The following is a 17,318-nucleotide window of genomic DNA, read 5'->3' on the forward strand; positions in this document are numbered from 1 at the left end:
TTCCTATTTTATGACCCCACATCTCCAGCATGTCCAGACTTAAAAGATCACCGGGAATGTAACATGATGCTTGCTCCACTAACAAGTTTTGAGTGACAACAGGTTCCCCTTTACAAGGCTGTTTTAAATGGGCCAAGCTTAGTTTTTGCCAGCACTCACTAGCTGCACTTTAAGAACACAGCCATCTAGACCAGGTACCTGTCACATCATGCAGACAGCCTGTGGTGCAGGCAGGCTCTCCACTGCCTATGTTGTGCAGTGCCTGCCACCTTTTCAAAAGCTGATGGGCCCGGCAGAGGTGGCCAGAAGCATCAGGATGCATCACTATCCTCCTGTAAAAACGGGACTTGGCTACTGTAAGATTTTCCTGGTGGAGAAGCACCATGGACCCTACTTTCTTTTGGACTTGACTGCCAGCATGGCCCAGAGAGAGGCAGTCCAGCAGCGTACTGCCTGGCAACCTGGAGCAACACCCTCACCATCTGTCAGCCATGGAGCTGACCTGCCTTGCAGCCTCTGAGAAGGGTCCATCCTTGTTAAAAACAAAGGATGATCTGAAGTTGTCCTGTTTTCAAATTGTGACGGACTTTTACTGTAGCATACTGATTTCCAGGATATTTTTTAGTTTTGTTTTGTAATGTTGTGACATTCACAGAAAATTCCACGCACATTCATGTGACAGAGATACCAATTTGACTATGTTCATTGAAGAATGATAGCGAAAGCTGCCAATTATAATTGAGCTTAAACAATTACTGAAGATCAGCTTTCATCTCTCTTAGTGGGATGTGCAATTAATGTTATTTAAGACATCAGATCAGATGACCTCCTTTAGCTCTCCCACAAACTATCAAGCTACTGCAATGATTACTTAAATGTTGTTATTGCACATTACAATTTACAGTCTAACAAGATGGTTCATCTCCCAAGGATACAGTTCTAGAAGGAGAGAAGCAGGGCAGATTTCCAATTATACATAACATTAGCCATGCATCCGTACTATTTTTCACCGAAAAGTACTAGGAAAGAAATATTTTATCTTTAGAAGTAGATTTCCCATCAGCAACTGCAAGCTGAAATCCTATGCAGAGAGATGTGCATCAAGAAATCTGACAGAGCATCTATCAGAGGACAATAATGTGCACTAAAAATAGTAGAGTTGTTCTCAGTTTAGTAGCACAGACCACATTTTAAGTTGGACTATTCTTTGTCAGTATTATCTCTTCCTTGCAGCCCTACACAAAGGGATCCAGTCCTTCCCTGGGGTTATCTGACACTTGGAAAAGCAATGTATGAAATGTTAAGACACTCAGAAAAATTAAATGAAAATCTCAGCTTCATATTCTTCAGGGTCCTCAGTGCTCACATAGCCCACCCAGGTGTTACATTGATCTCTGTAAATTCCCACTGGTTTCCAACCTTACCCTCAAAACCAGTTTCTGTAGATTATTTTGTAACCTTGATTTTATACCACTCCCCAACACTGGTGTCTGATACCATCTCCTTTCAATTCCAGTGTCTTCAAAAAGGAAGACGTTTCTTCCTCCTGACAGCCAGTGGCTGTGGAAGGGTAAAATAAGTGGGCCCTAAGCTCAGGTGGGCCTGAGAGCAAAGACTGGTACCTGAAACTGTGGATCACAGATATTGCAGCAGAACTGGCTCCACAGGCTAAGGCCTGCACTGAACTAGCTTGCTTTGACCACTGCATAAATATATAACTTGGCAAATATACATCAGATTAATGCATGAAATGAGCAAGAAAAGTGAAACTACATAAATCCTTAAAGAATTTCAGCTGACTAGGCAGTCAGCGTGGCTATGTGAGATACCACAAACCCGTTCTGAAATCATGAAAAAGGTGCTGCCAGAACCACAGCAGATAAACAGCACATTCATCCTGCTGGGTGACATCCCATCACAGGGGATGTGCTCCCTGTCAGCGACTCTTTGTGAACACTTAAATGATGCTGGAAGCTCACCGGTGTCACACTCTTTGCCTCTAACTCGCCATGTTCTGCATTAACACGTTTTACAGTCCCTTTTTGTTTCTTTTTGGCCTGGGTAGAACGAGCGCATCCAACAATCTCGTGAGGTGGAACAATGCAGAGAGTGCTGATGCCTATCTACCTCACAGACTTGGTATTTTGCATCCCTTCCTGGACAAAAACAATGAATACACAAACTCCAATAGCTAGCTGTTCTGGCACACAAGTGATTACTTTTTTTTTTTTTTAATTTTCTAAGATTTTTTGCCTTTTTTTTTTTTTAATCATATTGCCAGCTTTCAGAATAAAACAAGAATGTGTTCTCACCCACTACCTGATCAGTAGAGAAACACCCATAATCTATTTTAATTAATAAAACAATTAGATACCAAGTTCAGCAGGCACAAAATACTTCCTGTAACTTGGAATATAAAAATGCTCTTTTTCCAGACGGTAGAACTATATGTAATTCTCAGCTTGAAATATTATACATACTTCCAAACTGTATGCCCTGGAGTGCTTCAAAAAATATTTCAAACTCTGTATACATTGTTAAGTCCTAAGATGGCAGCCAATATTAAGCAGAATGTATGTAAGCAAAATTTCCTTTAAGACAATGAAGTTATATCCTATTGCCTCATATTTTTGTTGTCCCTAGGAGTGCTAGAATAAAAAAAAAAAAAAAAAAAGACATTTTCATAGAGTTGTGGGCCAGAGAAATAGAAAAAGTTTGCATGTGATGAGCAGTTGCAGTACATGGCTGGCATCATCTAGAGAAAACGTGATGCCACCGTGGTACTGACAGTAACAAAACCTGTGAAGAGGGATGCCCAGACTTCAATCCAACATTAAAAACACATTGAACTCAAAAGACAAGAGGTCATCACATCATTAGCACATTTTTTGGACAAGCAATCCATGTAGCAATACACCCAATTCCAGTACATTCAGCAAAACTAAGAGTTTTCTTGAAAAGGCAGCAAGACCATAGCATGAAAGCAAGGAATTTATTCCTAGAGGACACACAGAGCCAACTAATCCCACAGCTTTGTCCATTCTTATCCTGTTCCCTCACCCAGGGTGATATAAATTGCCTTGGGAACAACGATCAGTAACTTCTTGTTACTCCAAGGTCCTTCCTCTGCTATTTAAAAAGATGAGGGAAAGATGAAGAGGAAAAAGGCTGAACATGTGAATGAATCAACATCTTGCTGGAAGTCTTGGTATCTCTCATTTTTGTCTTCAACTGGAGAAGATAAGGCAGCACATGAACTAAAAAATCATTACAGATCTGCTGTAGACAAAGCAATCCTCATATAACAGGATAAATCGGCTATCAGTCACATTTCAGGGTTGCCCTCTGAACGATGGCCGCTACATATGTAAGACCTTCTCCACAGTTAGCTAATGTCAAAATTCCTCATCTTCCTCTGATATATAGCTAGCTGTGTGTGCTGAGGCAACACGATAGGGTCCAGCCCTCAGTGCCCCTAATGCCTTTCCCCATGTCCGCAAGAGGACTGTTTTTTTGGGGGTTTGATGCATTTAAGTCCTTCCTGGCATTACAGCAGAAGGTGTATTCTTTTCCCCACAGTAAAAAAAAGAAAAAAAAAAAATCACAGCTATAATCTGGCAGCAATCCTCTCTCCTAGAGGAACCAATGATTGAACAATTAAACGTGAAAGCTCTATGAATCAAAATAGAGGAGCCACATGAGCACCGATTCTTTTTTTCTCATTATAGTCCTACTGGGTTTACAGTGGAGGGACCACAGGGCAGTTTCACGAGGAGAGTTTGCTCCTCAAACTCTCCATTTACACACGCACAGACCATGGCTTAAAGGTCCCTGGCTCAGCAGAAGGACACTGTAAAGAGAAGAAAAAAAAATACAGTAAGCAACAGCAACAACAAATGAAGGTTCTGATCTAGTTCAGTGTGCCCCACCATGCTTCCTCTGGGGTAAGTGCCTCTGTACCACTGAGATCTGAGCTCAGATATTGGTCTTTCAAAACACAGAGATGTCTGTCTCGTGGCACTTCTGCTAAAGGCTGTTCCTGGCTCTAGCTGGAGGCCTCGTTCTCACAGTTATTTCTGAGTCCTCCTACTCAGACAGCGATGTAGGTGTTTGGTGAGGAGAACCAAGGTATCCAGGCTTTGCTGTTAACAACAGCAGGGTTCAAGCTGACAAAAGCCTGGTGGATGCCCATGTGAACAGACAGTGAAGTTTTTGGAGTCACAAAGGAATCAGAAGGACTTTGTGCAGGACATAATCCTATGCAGCCCTGTCACAGCACTATGACAGAGAATAAACCCATGAGGAGATGGTGACAGTGTTAAATCCTGCATTCCTTCGGGTGAAGCCCACACCCTCTAAGGAGACTCCCAAGGTCATAACATCCAGCAGAAGTGAGCATTTCCAGTAACACTTCTTTGCTCTCCCTATTGGAGGGAGGCCAATAAATCAGGCAGTAGACCTGCTGTGTGCGTTAACAGTTGTGATCCCCTAAAAGATGAGGGTCAGGAGCATCAGGACAGGTCAGTACTTTCTATAGACTGCACTTAAGAGGATGAACCACAATTTCAGAAATATTATGTGACAGCCCTTCCTGCAATGGCAGCCCAAATGGTGCTGGTCAGTGGATTTGTCTTTCATTTGGTGGCATGTTAAGTGAAGGATAATACTCATGAAATAAAAACCAGATGCTTAAGTAGGGCCATAGCTCCCCCACACTGCCCTAATCCCAGACCTGAGCCACAGTGACTAGCACACACAGAACAAGCTGGTCAGGGAGCAGACTATGAAACCAGAAGCTTTTACCATTTTCGTGAAGATGTCCACACAAGCATTGCGGATCCTCTCTGGGGTGGCAGGGCTGTCCAGCCGGAATGGTTCAGTCAGGCCGGACTCCTTCCTTGCTGAGTAGATGGCATCTTTAATGGCATAAAACACTGAGGCAGACAGGAACAGAGGCGGCTCTCCCACAGCCTAGACAGAACACAAGCAAGATTGAGGCTGCAGCCCCAAACAGTCCTGATTCTAGAGAGACTAATGGGGCTAACTGAAAGATGAGCAGGCCCTAGACACAAGATCTTGGTACATCAGACCTGGGGAAATGGTACTACTGGAAATGTCGTTCACAGTGGTGGTTCTGCTGCCAGGGAAAGGTAATCAGGGCTTTGGGAGATGACAGCAAGGGTGCTGGCATGCAGGGGAAGGCTTGCAGCCTCTGTTAGAGGAGAGCTTCTAGCACAGCAAAGTTGCTTCAGTTCTTTCTACTGGCCAATCAAGGATGCAATGTGCAGACTACTTCTGGTCCTCTGTACAATAAACAGCAGTGTACATGTTTCTGGTAAGGAATAGAAAAGCATCCTGACCCAAGAGTAAAGCCAGCATAACAAAATCAACTATTCTGACACATGCATCATTATTTTACCACACATTTACACAAGTCTAGAGCAGTAAGAGGCCTGCAAGATCTTGCAAGCATACCTTGGATGAATAAACTGCTTTGCTGTTTGGACAGTCACGGAGGAGCGACACATAGAATTCTGTTGGGATGTCTCCAAACGCAGGGATTTTGTACGCTCCAGGCCCTCGTGTGTACAAGTTCCCTTCTGGGGAATAGCGTAACTCCTCCATGGTGAAAAGCCCAAGTCCTTGGACAAACGCTCCTTCTATCTACAAAAACATCCAAACAAGGTTACACTCTTTTTTCATTGTTGTTGTTGAACAAGCAGTGACAATTTCAGCCAGAGTTTCCAACCCTCCATTCCTAGCTAAATACCTATTTTTTGTCTCTAAACCCTTGTCCCTTCTGCTGAGTGGTTTGGCACCTTTATGCAACTTCTGTGTTCCCAATATAGATATGACTGCATCTTCCTGGCAGATGAAGCAATCTGTCTATACAGCAAGCACATATACTGTAAATGCAGGACAGGATATTTTTGATGAAACAAGGGGAAAAAAATCAATACCAAAATATCGATTCCTTCACAGGCAGATAAGCACCGAATGAATTGTACTTGCTGATAATTCAAAGAAGATCAAAAGGACTGAAGTAAACTTATCTGAAAACAAACTATTTTATGTTTGCTATTTTAGTATGAATGCTTTCCTGGGTACTGCATATTCTCTGGTTACCAGTATAGACCCATGCAATAACACTCCTATATCCATTCAACTCTTAAAGGCTTCTTTGCATAACTTTTCTACTCTAAATTTTAGGAGAAAAAGAAGAAAAAAAAAAAAAAAAAGAAGGAATGCAGCTATGAGAGGAGGATGTGCCCAAACAGCCCTATATGTGGAAGCTCTGTTCTCTGCGTCCACTGAGAGATCTGACAAACAGACTACTCTAAAGATTCAGCACAAACATTCCTTAACCCAGCTCCATGTGCTCGCAATCTTGCAGCCATACAACTTTTGTCCCCAAGGTTCTCTGCAGTGATACATGGAAGGACACAGGAAACCGCCATCTCTTTGACAGGTTCCACATAGCCCATATCTTTATTCCCAGCCCCAATCTAATATGCTGAGAAGACAGAAAAGCCCCATTTCCCCTTGGCCACTTCCAAAAAAAAAAAAAAAGTCTCTTTCGGAAAACATGCTGCTCTCAATGCACCTTGAGTTCTGGAAATAACTCCTGCAGCAGCATCACTGAGTTGCACTGTACTGACACCTAGAGTTAGCAAGGCAGCATTGCCTGCGTAAACAGGTGCAAATGTCTAGATAGACCTCTCGGTTTATCAGACAACCTTGTTTTTATTACCTTTACTTGCTGGGTAGTTTCATTGTGATTATTACTGTACAAAATACAAAAGTACATTTGTACCTGCCTGAAAATTTGTAAGCTAAGTAATTCGTCCAACTTCTTATTGAGATCCCTGCACAGCACTAGCTGGAGAACAGAAACAACTGCCCCAACTCTTTATTCACAAAAGAACTTTCACTTAATTAAATGGGAATTGACATTGACAAATCGGAGTATAGAAACAGGGTGTGGGATTTATCCTAGACATGCCACATAGCAGAAGATGGCCCTAGGACGAGGTTATTCCATTGTATTAATATTCTCTGGATTCATTTCTTAGGTGAGGTATACATTGAAAAGCATTGGTGTAGTGGTAAGTGGTGAATACGCTGTAGTCCCTATATCCAATCCTACTACTAATAAAAAGGTATTTCCCTACAAAATTATGTGCCTATTGCATAGTTAACTGTGGGTCAAACTTTCATAACCATCGTAAAATGCATCTCTGGATATCCAGTTTAAGTTTAAAACATTCTGTTTGCAAATGTACAAGCTGGAGTGGGATAATGCTTCATCTAGAAAAGCCTGAGGGTAATGCGATCACTTTAACACAGTGAAATTAGTGACACTCTTTCACTTACCTGTCCTATATCTATGGCTGGGTTGAGACTGGTGCCAACATCCATGACAATGTCTGTGCGAACGTTCTAAAAGACAGAAATAAAGAATAAATCAGCACAGACATTGAAACTGGCACACCGTGGTTTTATACGAGGAGGCGTAATACATCCACCAGTATCCATACTTGGCCATTGTTCAACAATCTATGTCAAGCTCAATTCTTCATACTATCTTTTGAAGGGAGTTCATCTCTAAAGTAAAACCAAGGAATTCACTGCAGTTTTCCCTAAAGATCCATCAGACCAATCTGCATTAATTAAAACTGCCAGTGTCAGTGCTCTGTACCTAAGCATAGCCAATTAGGCCAAATGCTAATGAATCGTCTTCTCTCCCTCTCTCTCCCACCCAACCCCCTCTTCTCGTGAGTACTCCCTCCCTCTTTCACCCTCCTGTCTTTCACCCTTAAAAGATCCCAGTGTTAGTTTTAATGATTAACTCAATTCTCTTACGTTGCTGTTCCTTTGTGCTAACACAGCGCTGATATCTCTTACATAAGCAAATCCAATAACTTTTGCAATCATTCATTAAGCCTCCTAGTATCCCTGCAGATCAGACAATTCTCAATTTATTATACTTTATGGACTGTTGCACTGTGGACCACAGGAGTTAAGAAATCCAGTGAAGGTCACGCTGGACCAATGACTGAGCTAGGAACAGGCTGACACCCACTATTTGTTCTAATTCCCTCTGAACGTTTCTTATATGTAAACAAAAAAAGGCTATTTCACTGATGATCCCCTCACCTTGTGGTCACCTGTCAGGCAATCTATCTCAACCTCAGAGCAAGCAACACCATAACTGAAGTAGCAGAATGGCTTCCCTTCATTCTTCTCAAAATCGTAGCCAAGGTCAGGAATTCTTGACACAAAAGAAAAACAAAAGCACATTTCATTCCACAAATTAAAATCTTTATTCACTCGTGTTTTACCTCCTCCATCAAACCCATGCAGAAGTGAAAAGCATAAACAACTATAAATAGAAATCTCCTAAAGCTGCCCTGTATTTGCAAACCTTATTGAAACTATTTTAGCTATTTTCCAACGAATCTCAGATCTTAGGGTGAGTATTATGGACTCATTGCCATAAATCCAGTAGCAAATCCTTTGCTTTTTGAATGCAGTTGAACATTTCTTGGAGGTCATTTGCAATGATTCTAGGCAGCAAAGGGCATACAGCCCTGGGTTAGAACGGTGGCAGGGGGATTAGGGCTGTAAATCCTCCCAGAATCTCCCTGGATGCAACTAAGAACTGTGTCTCTGTAGTGTGAATATTCACTCACCTATAAAACCCCGTGGCTGACAGGCTAACACAGTCCTGATAGGCGGTTTTAATCTGCCAAAGAGAATAAGAAATTGAAAACAATAATAGTCCAACTAGTGCCTGGAAAAACAGCTACCCCAAATACATCATTCCCAAATACACTTCAAGGAGAGCACGAACAGAAGGTGTCCAATGACAGACAGCTGTGACACTACGCAGCACCAACACTGCCAAGGGAAACATCATCTTGCTTCCCCAGATAGCCTCGTCAGCAGCTACCAAGGTATAGCAGCAGAGGTGTAAGACTTATTTATTTGTCTCTCAGCAACAGATTAGTCTTTGAAGCTCAGAGACAAAGGTTAAACACTATCAGTCTCCTTGACTTCACCGAGGCCAGGAGAAATCCTGTCCTGACATCCAAATCACAAAATCGAAGCTCCTCCTTTGAAGAGGAGCTTCTATTGAAATAAAATCTTTAAAGCTTGCTATTGAAAATAGTTTTAGAGTGTTACAGCACACCAATCTCTTGTTATTGAGGTTATAGAGTTATTCAGGTTATAAGTTATTTATAGGTTTTATAGGTATATTTTATAGGTTATTTATAATTATCTAAATCACAGCCAAGAAGCACTACAGGAGGTGGCTGGTAACTCAAAGTCATCTTTGTCACAGAATCCCATCATTACAAATTAGGTTTCTTCCTGTCAGGGACTGGAGCCTGACTACATAGATATATGTAACCACTCAAAACTTATTTGATAAAGTTTGTCATAGGCAGGCCCCAGGATCTGGGGAAATCTCCGTATTAAAGTCACAGGTGATGTTGTGGGAATGAACCCTTGCCAGCTTTAATTACTTCCCTTGCCAGGTTTCTGCTTTGCTGTTCTTCCTCAAATCTTTTCTAGTGGGATGCAGACCTGGAGGATAACTTGTATACAGGGTTTGTCAGTGCAAACAACCTGTGACAATGCCCACCTGTCCCATGACATATACAGACAGCTTACCCAGTCTTCCCAGGATCCTTTGGGATTAGACTGTTTGATTGGATCAAGTCGTTTTAAGATGGTCTGACATGCATTCTAAAAACAAATAACGAAAAGCAGTATTAGAAGATTTGAAAAGTCAGCCTATAGTATTAAGAGTGTAATACCAGTCTCAAAGAACCTTCTGTTTAAATCAATATTGCCTCCAGGACTTTGGCATATCATAAAACGGATCAAAGTTCACTAACAGAAGGCTTGCTGCGTAGGAGAAATGTTGACTGAATAGGATTTTAAAACAGATCGTCTCTGCTGATAGCAGAGGAGAATCCCAAATACAGCACAGAACTTGCTGGACCATGACGCATAACATCACAAGTCCATTTGTTTGTGCAGCAACTTTACCTGCGCCAAGTCATAGTGGGACACATTGCCATATGCAGCAAGATGATGCAATAACACTGAAAAAATATTCTTGCCAAAATTCAGCTTATTGAATCAAGCTGTGCAGAGCCCAATCTACTGAATCAAGCCACGAGTATTTAATTTAATTTAATTTTTTTACTTTTGAGATTATCTATCCTCTTTTCTTCAAACAAGAGACTGACCAAGACTAAATTCCTCTTTTCAATGGAAGTGTCACACACCCTGCAAACAGATGCACTGGTAGCTCCACACCATGTCAGGGACAATCATAACCATGCCATTGCCACAGAAGGCTATTTGCTCCAAGTGTTTAACACTTAGAGGTATTTGGTTCTGGAGCACAGCCCACAAACAAGCTGCAAGTAGTATCTGTAGCGTAATACATTGTTATAGATAAGGTCTCATTAATTACTAAGAAGCTAGCCATTTAAACAGATGCTTTGTTCTGTTTTTGAGTAATCACAGAAACAGTACTTTATGACTACAAAAAGTCTGAAAGAGAGAGTTAAATAAAAATAGGAAAAAATTATGGTCATTCATTATCTAACACCCCCAAGTAGTTAGAGCAGTAATTAGGAGGTATCCTTTGCCTGCAAGTCCCTTTTGAATGTTATATTTTCCTTAAGCTATAGATAAATATGTATCAACTTTTCATCTTCTGGAGTCCCAGCTCATGACCCAACTGTTTAAATAACTTGGTTTCAGTACATGGACAGCCATTCCGTTGATGTCTGCGCTGACAGATGCAGCTGTTGGGGAGGTATTTGGGACAGTATTTGTGCTGGTCTCACTGATGTAAATTTTGGAGGTGGGGATTCCCAGTGACCTGCTAGCAACCTGCAGAACAAAGGAAAACAATTGGTAAGTGGCTTTTAGGAGGGCATGATCATTCACTGCCTACACTGCTAGGGTCCACATTGCAGCCTTCACCCTCTTCCAGTACTAAATCTCATCTTTCTTGGGGTATCAGTTGACCCGGTGCTTGAGAGCTAGCCAGAAAATTAAGTTTGCCCTTCACAGACACTGTCCAAGTAGATACATATACACTTTTGCCAATCCATAAGCTGTATTATCTACAATAAGAAGAGCTAAAATTATGAGGATTCTAGTTCTCCTGCTCAGCTGTAATAATACTCTGGAAACCTAGCACTGCTGCTGAAGGAATTAGTCATGATTTATTACCCTACACATGCCTACAAAAGAGGTGTCAGGATGTCTGAGGCAATGCTATAAAATGAGTATAATTTAGCTGAAAATATTTCTCATGCGGTTAAGTCCAAATTCATTATTACCTGGATCATTTTGGTGTGAAGTCCTTGACCCATCTCAGTCCCACCATGTGTAACTAACACAGAGCCATCTGTATATACATGGACCAGAGCTCCAGCCTATAAAAGGGAATATCATTCCAAGTTTATTCCAAGTGTCATCATAAATGAAGTAGTGAAGTGCTTGGCAGAGTCCAGTTAAAAACTACAGAGAGAATGAATTTGGAACTAGACCAGCGTTGTTCTTTCGAGTAACTAAAGCCACTAGTTTACACCTGGGGTGAATTTGGTTTAGTGTCACCAGCTCAACAGAAATTCCAGTGACATGGCAAACCTCAGTCAGTATTTTCACCTGAGAAAACAGGTGAAGTAACCCAAACCTCTCCTGTAAAACAGAGATGCACTGTGCACTTGAATTTGCCAACACCACTGACAGTCCATCAAATCAGGTTAAACATATGAATGACAGTGACCATATTTCAATGTCACAGTATTTCCACCACTGAGGAAGAGAGAACAGGAAGGGAAATTAATACAGTAACAACATAGCTGCATCGTGGTGTTTTTTTTGGACTGTATAAATTGTAACTGTTGTGTTGCTCGTTTTGGTTCAAAAATTTTGTGCTTTTTCTTAACTAATTTAACCACTTCTCTGAAAAGCTCTGGTTAAGTACAAAGGGAGTGGTGTCTGGGAAAGACATCATAAATCTATCTCCTCTACTTGAAAAGATGAATGACACTTACGGACCTGGTTCAGAAATGGGATAGTGAAGCTGATGCCAAATTTGGTAGGAATAATGCACATTCCTCTTTTCTTCCAGCGGTTCTGCCTGCAAGGAAAGAATATTTTTTGTATAGTCATGAAGCTTTCATTTAAATTTGGTGCTGTATCACTCTGACAGATTGGGTATCAAAGCAGAATTTAAATACATGAATGTAACACAGTCGGAGTTAATCAGTAATTTTTAAGAGAGAATGGCTTTGTTTATGGGTACAGGAAGAAATCTGAATTGAAGATGGCCTCCTAGGCATTAGAGAAGCACTTGTATTGACTATTAGCTACCTAGTTATAAATACAAGCCAATTAAGAAAGACAGTCATATGAAAAGACAAACAAAGCCTAGATTCTACAGACATCTCTCCTCTGCTACATTTCCCTTACAAAACCATGTCATGTTAGGCCTCATCTAAGCCACCACACCACTGATAAAGGTTTTTTCACACAATGGGCCTGTAGGAATTTCAAAAAGAGGAATTTTTAGAAGTCAGTCTGCAAATACATGGACTAACTTCACATCGCTCAAGTTGCTAAGAGAATACCAGAAGTTAGAAGGCAACAGGTACACCCAGTAACACCACAGCTGCAGAACACTTACTTGTTGAATTCTTCAATAAGTTTCTTCCTGGCATGAAAGCTAGAGCTTGATAAACACTCATCCCAGCATCTCCGTAGAGTAAATCCCTCCAGCTTTTGGTTAAAATGAGTGAGGTCTCCTTCGTTATAAAGATTGAGCTTCCGTACCTTCCCAAAGAAAAAGACACGTAAAGGATGTGCCAAGTTTAATGTTTCAAACTAGGTCCTTTTAATGGATGTCATCAAAAGAACATTGGTTCCTAGTTTTTCCTCCTCTGCTCACTCTACAGAGCAGTAGAATTAACAGACACAAATCTGTTTACAGGAAAATGGAACATAAGACATTAAGGCTGGGAACTTTCAAGAGAAAGTGTTAGCATATTGTTAATAAGATTAAGGTGCTTAGTACCTTTAGGGTTTTTCTGAATACCTACTGTTAAAACAGGTATTACACAATTGAGGCTACTTAGGGAATATAAGGAAGCAGAAGATGCTAGAAGGAAGAACCAAGCTATAATGTGACTATCAAAGAGAAAACCTGAGATTCTGCTAAGGACTCAGCAGAAAATGAAGCAAAAAATTCTTATGCTTCATAATTTTCTGTGGTTTTATCCAGTTCTCAGAGCTTGTTCAAAGGCAGCACTGCCCTGAAACGTGTCAGGGGATCTGTACCTCCTCAGGTGGTAGGCCACACTTCTGAGCAATATCACTCATCCAGCACTCAGCAATCATCATTCCTTGGGGGCCTCCAAAGCCACGGAAAGCTGTGTTGGAAGACAAGTTGGTCTTGCAGACAGTGCCCATGCTGCTAACATTGGGGATGTTGTAGGAGTTATCCAGATGAAACAGGGCTCTATCCATAACCTGGTGAAGAGAAGGGACGGGGATATATACATTTTACATGAATTACATGTCAGACTTTTGATCACCTGCCAAAGACAGCCTGGAAAGGTGCAAAGCAATACAAGAATCATTTTCTCTTGCATCCCACAGGTCTGCAGTTAACATGAATGAGCACTGAGGTGCAGCCAGTACTCCTTCCTGTTTGTATTGGAGTGTCAAGCAGTATCCTCATTCTCCTGACAGAAGGGAAGATAAGCACACTTCTCTCTTAACATTTAGGGTCCTGGAACAGATTGAGCTTCAACGTTATTTGTTGGCCTTGGGCTCTTGCTGGGACAAACTGTTACTAAATGCCATTACCCGCCTGGAAGTTCAAGAACCTTCTTTTAAATATACAGAGTAATTTGTTCCTGGAAAAGACGTATTGCTGATGTCACGTGACTCAGCAGCTGGGCTACGGGAGTAGTAAGGGCAAATAAATATTTTCAATAACTACATCTAACCCACAAGATTTCAGATCTTTGTCCACTAATTGTCCAAACTGAGAAAGGGCCAGATCTTCTTTCTGGCTTTTGTTCCCAGCAGCAGGGAGGAGATTATGCACATCTCAAATCTATTTCAACTTGGAGCACTTCCCAGTTTCCTAATTCAAACAGTCAGACAACGCATGTCTATGTACTCCCAGCCACGCCCACAGTTTATGCAAAGACAAATGCCTGACATTCCTCTCTGTACAGCACCAAGCATATTGCTAGTGTCAAACGTGACTCTAGTACTTGCAGTCCTCTCTCGCTGAAATGGATTCATTTTTGCAGAAAATTTTCAAAGACTCAGCAGACTGGGGAAGGAGAACTAAAGTGAGCATGATTGACACTAGGCTAATGGATTGGACACACGCAACAGAAAAATAAAATTTTCTACTGAACAGTGCAAAAATTCTTGAAAACGAACTCTGAAATCAGGCCCAACCTTGTCCTTATTGCTTCTGAACTCCAATGCTGAGCTTCTGTTAGCTTTGTTCACTCCTTAACAAACTTGTTGATTTAGGCAGCCTGCCCTGATCAGGCTATTGACTTTGGCATTTCTTACTCCAATAAACTAGCTTTCCCCAAAGCTGGGGGAGTATTAGCCATCTTGTATTGTGCAGTAAGTTTTCCATCACAGTCTTCTGTAAGGCAAAGCAAACCCCCTTGACCCTTTTGCCCTATCCAAGTTACTATGGCATCAATAAAAACTGTGTGGCACGTGTCAAGACAAGTAGGTTGGCTCAGACAGAATTTGTAGAAGCTACAACACTCATCAGAATCTGCTTACAATCATGTCAGCATGGAGGATGTGTAAGCATTGCTGTAGGTAAGTTCTCTTAAATCGGAGAAAAAGGTTACGCAGGGAAACGTGTCTTCTACATAGTTAACTATCAGAAAACTTCTTGTACTTACACCATAAGAGAGGTCTGCAGAGTTGCCCCCGTTGCTGTAGTATGACACCTCCAGACTCTTCACTTTCCCGTTTTTCATGAAACCAACCTGTCAAGAGAATATTGTCAGTAACGTCTTCTCTATAGAATGCGGTTTTGTACTTCCTTCCAAAAACTGAATGGACCTTATGCAGACAAAAAAGTAATTACTGAGGAAGCTTCCCAGTAAAGAGTGTTTGTATGCATCTTAGTCTTGCTCCAGAAAACTCTTCTGAAAATAAAGGCGAATTGTCACAGCCACACATTAACACACAATAACCTTAACAGATCTTTTGCCTTGAAAAATAAAAGCACTTGGACTGAAGAAGGAATGGAAGGAGAAAGTTAAGACAATTAGGAGTACAATACTGTAAACCAATTGGGAGCCATCTAAGATCAATGTGATTGTCCGCAAGGGGAAGATTCTTTGCTGGAAGAAGAGGTCACACAGAGGTCATGAGAGGGGAACCATCCAAACCAAAAGTACTGCTACAGGAAGCAGAATTTTTCAGGAAGCAAAAGGACTTTAACAGAAAGAATGCCGTGACTGGGCTGACAGATCCATTTGCTGCAGGGGACATCAGCAGTGAAACAATCGGAGCAGTAAGTTTATTGCTATATCTTACTGCTCTCTGATGTTTCAAATGACACCAAGAAGATATGCATTCATTTCATGTGTATGCATACCTTGTATCTTCCGAGGAAGGGATGCCTCCCACCACTTATAAGCATGTCCTCATCTCGATCCAGCATGCATCTTACTGGGCGTCCAGTTCTGTTAAAGGATACATTTATCAGGCAAACCCTGAATTGCAGGGTACAGTTCCTACGGAGACATACTCAAATCTTTTCAGAGTCTTTTCAGGGTGGCAATGGCTATCTGCATTAGGGATAAATTGCCTAGATTGTGTCTCTTGCTGTGTGTACGCATAAAAAGTACATATATATATGTAACACAAGAACAGAAAAGTCCCCCCCCCTTTCCTGTTAAAAGCTGACATTCTTGAATAAGCTTAGTCCTTTTGAACAGGTTCGTTTTCTTCCAGCTCAGAGACCATTATACGCCTCCTTTAGGAAATCTCGGGTTTGCTACAAGCTATACAGTAAAAAGCCATGAAGAGTCTGCTCCAGTGCAGATTGTGCTCCAAAAAGAGGTAGCCTAGACCAGGTGAAGTGAAAGGAAAAAGTCCTATTCCCCACATAGAAACTTACTTGAAGGCTGCCACAGACACTGCAGTTGTCAAAATGGTATTTCTAGTCTCTTTTCCTCCAAATCCTCCTCCCATTCTTTTCACTCGAACCACAATCCTATTTGATGGGACTCCCAGTGCACTAGCAACAAACTCCTGAAGAAAAACAGGACAGCAGAGCATGTATGGAACTGTCCTGGTGTTAAGAACCAGACACAAACACGTTGCCTTTTGCAGCCATTGTAATAGTGGAAATACTCTGTTACTGCTCCAGGTCCTATCAGTCCTGCAATTAACTTAGTTGCAATTGGAACCCATAAGCCCATCATTTCATCTCTGAGGTGGGATAGCATATAGTCCTTCAGTAAACAGCACAAGATTTAGAAAGACTTGCAGCAGATGAGGTTACCAAGATACGGGTCTCATTTAGCACTACATTTAACATCTGTACCACTCTGTCCATCCTCCTCACTAAGTTAGGGGGCTTTTGGATAGTCTTGGTGAGTCAGTCTGTAAACAGGACAAAGACACCCCATAGTGCCTGTAGCCTATCCCACAAAATGGCAGAGTTGGTCTGTATTGGCAGTGTTTGCACCCCCTCCCTTTCTGACACGTCATCCAACAACCAGGCTTCACCATCAAGGGTTAAGCATGTAATCCCTGGGAAGAGAGAGGTGCTGCCAAGAGAAATCTCTTACCTGGAAGTGGATTCAGGACACCAATACGACGGATGTGGACTTTGATCCTACACCCACCTCTAAGCCTAAGTGCCCCCACACACACAAACAAGGCAAGCTAGGACTAACTGCAAAGCAACTGTTTATCTACTCTAACACTGAGACTCAAAAGTGTTTTGGGTATCAGGTCAATGAGGTAGTACCTGTGTCTTCATTAAGTTTTGGGTTGACACGAAGAGTTCCATCTCACCACCTTCTCCCTTTGGCACAGCCACAGTACAGTGTGTTTCCAGGTAGAAGTGCTCCTGTCCACCAAGGTACATCTCTCCTAGAAAATGGAAAGAAATGCCCCATAGGTAAGGTGCCTCTGGTGTTGTAAGAAGTTGCCCACCACTTGTTGTAAGCAAAACACTGCTCTTTTGATGTTTTAAACAAGAATCCTTCATGCTG

General features: G+C 41.6%; 1 protein-coding gene across 2 annotated transcripts in view; it reads right to left on the reverse strand.

Annotated features, from left to right (window-relative positions):
• Positions 1-614: 614 nt before the first annotated feature.
• XDH (xanthine dehydrogenase) overlaps positions 615-17,318 on the reverse strand; it is a 71,586-nt gene continuing 54,882 nt past the window's right edge. For both annotated transcript variants that reach the window (XM_084284881.1, XM_084284880.1), the window contains exons 22-37: positions 17,072-17,196; positions 16,214-16,347; positions 15,689-15,776; positions 14,985-15,071; positions 13,375-13,566; positions 12,725-12,870; positions 12,097-12,178; positions 11,373-11,468; positions 10,789-10,917; positions 9,679-9,753; positions 8,694-8,746; positions 8,158-8,272; positions 7,375-7,440; positions 5,476-5,664; positions 4,804-4,971; positions 615-3,850 (exon numbers count right to left, since the gene is read on the reverse strand). In XM_084284881.1, coding sequence (XP_084141007.1) covers positions 3,800-3,850; positions 4,804-4,971; positions 5,476-5,664; positions 7,375-7,440; positions 8,158-8,272; positions 8,694-8,746; positions 9,679-9,753; positions 10,789-10,917; positions 11,373-11,468; positions 12,097-12,178; positions 12,725-12,870; positions 13,375-13,566; positions 14,985-15,071; positions 15,689-15,776; positions 16,214-16,347; positions 17,072-17,196 — 1,796 coding nt within the window. In that variant the 3' untranslated portion in view covers positions 615-3,799. The remainder of the gene's footprint in view (positions 3,851-4,803; positions 4,972-5,475; positions 5,665-7,374; positions 7,441-8,157; positions 8,273-8,693; positions 8,747-9,678; positions 9,754-10,788; positions 10,918-11,372; positions 11,469-12,096; positions 12,179-12,724; positions 12,871-13,374; positions 13,567-14,984; positions 15,072-15,688; positions 15,777-16,213; positions 16,348-17,071; positions 17,197-17,318) is intronic.

Source organism: Netta rufina, assembly GCF_964035555.1.
Source record: "Netta rufina genome assembly, chromosome: 3".
Lineage (NCBI taxonomy): Eukaryota > Metazoa > Chordata > Aves > Anseriformes > Anatidae > Netta > Netta rufina.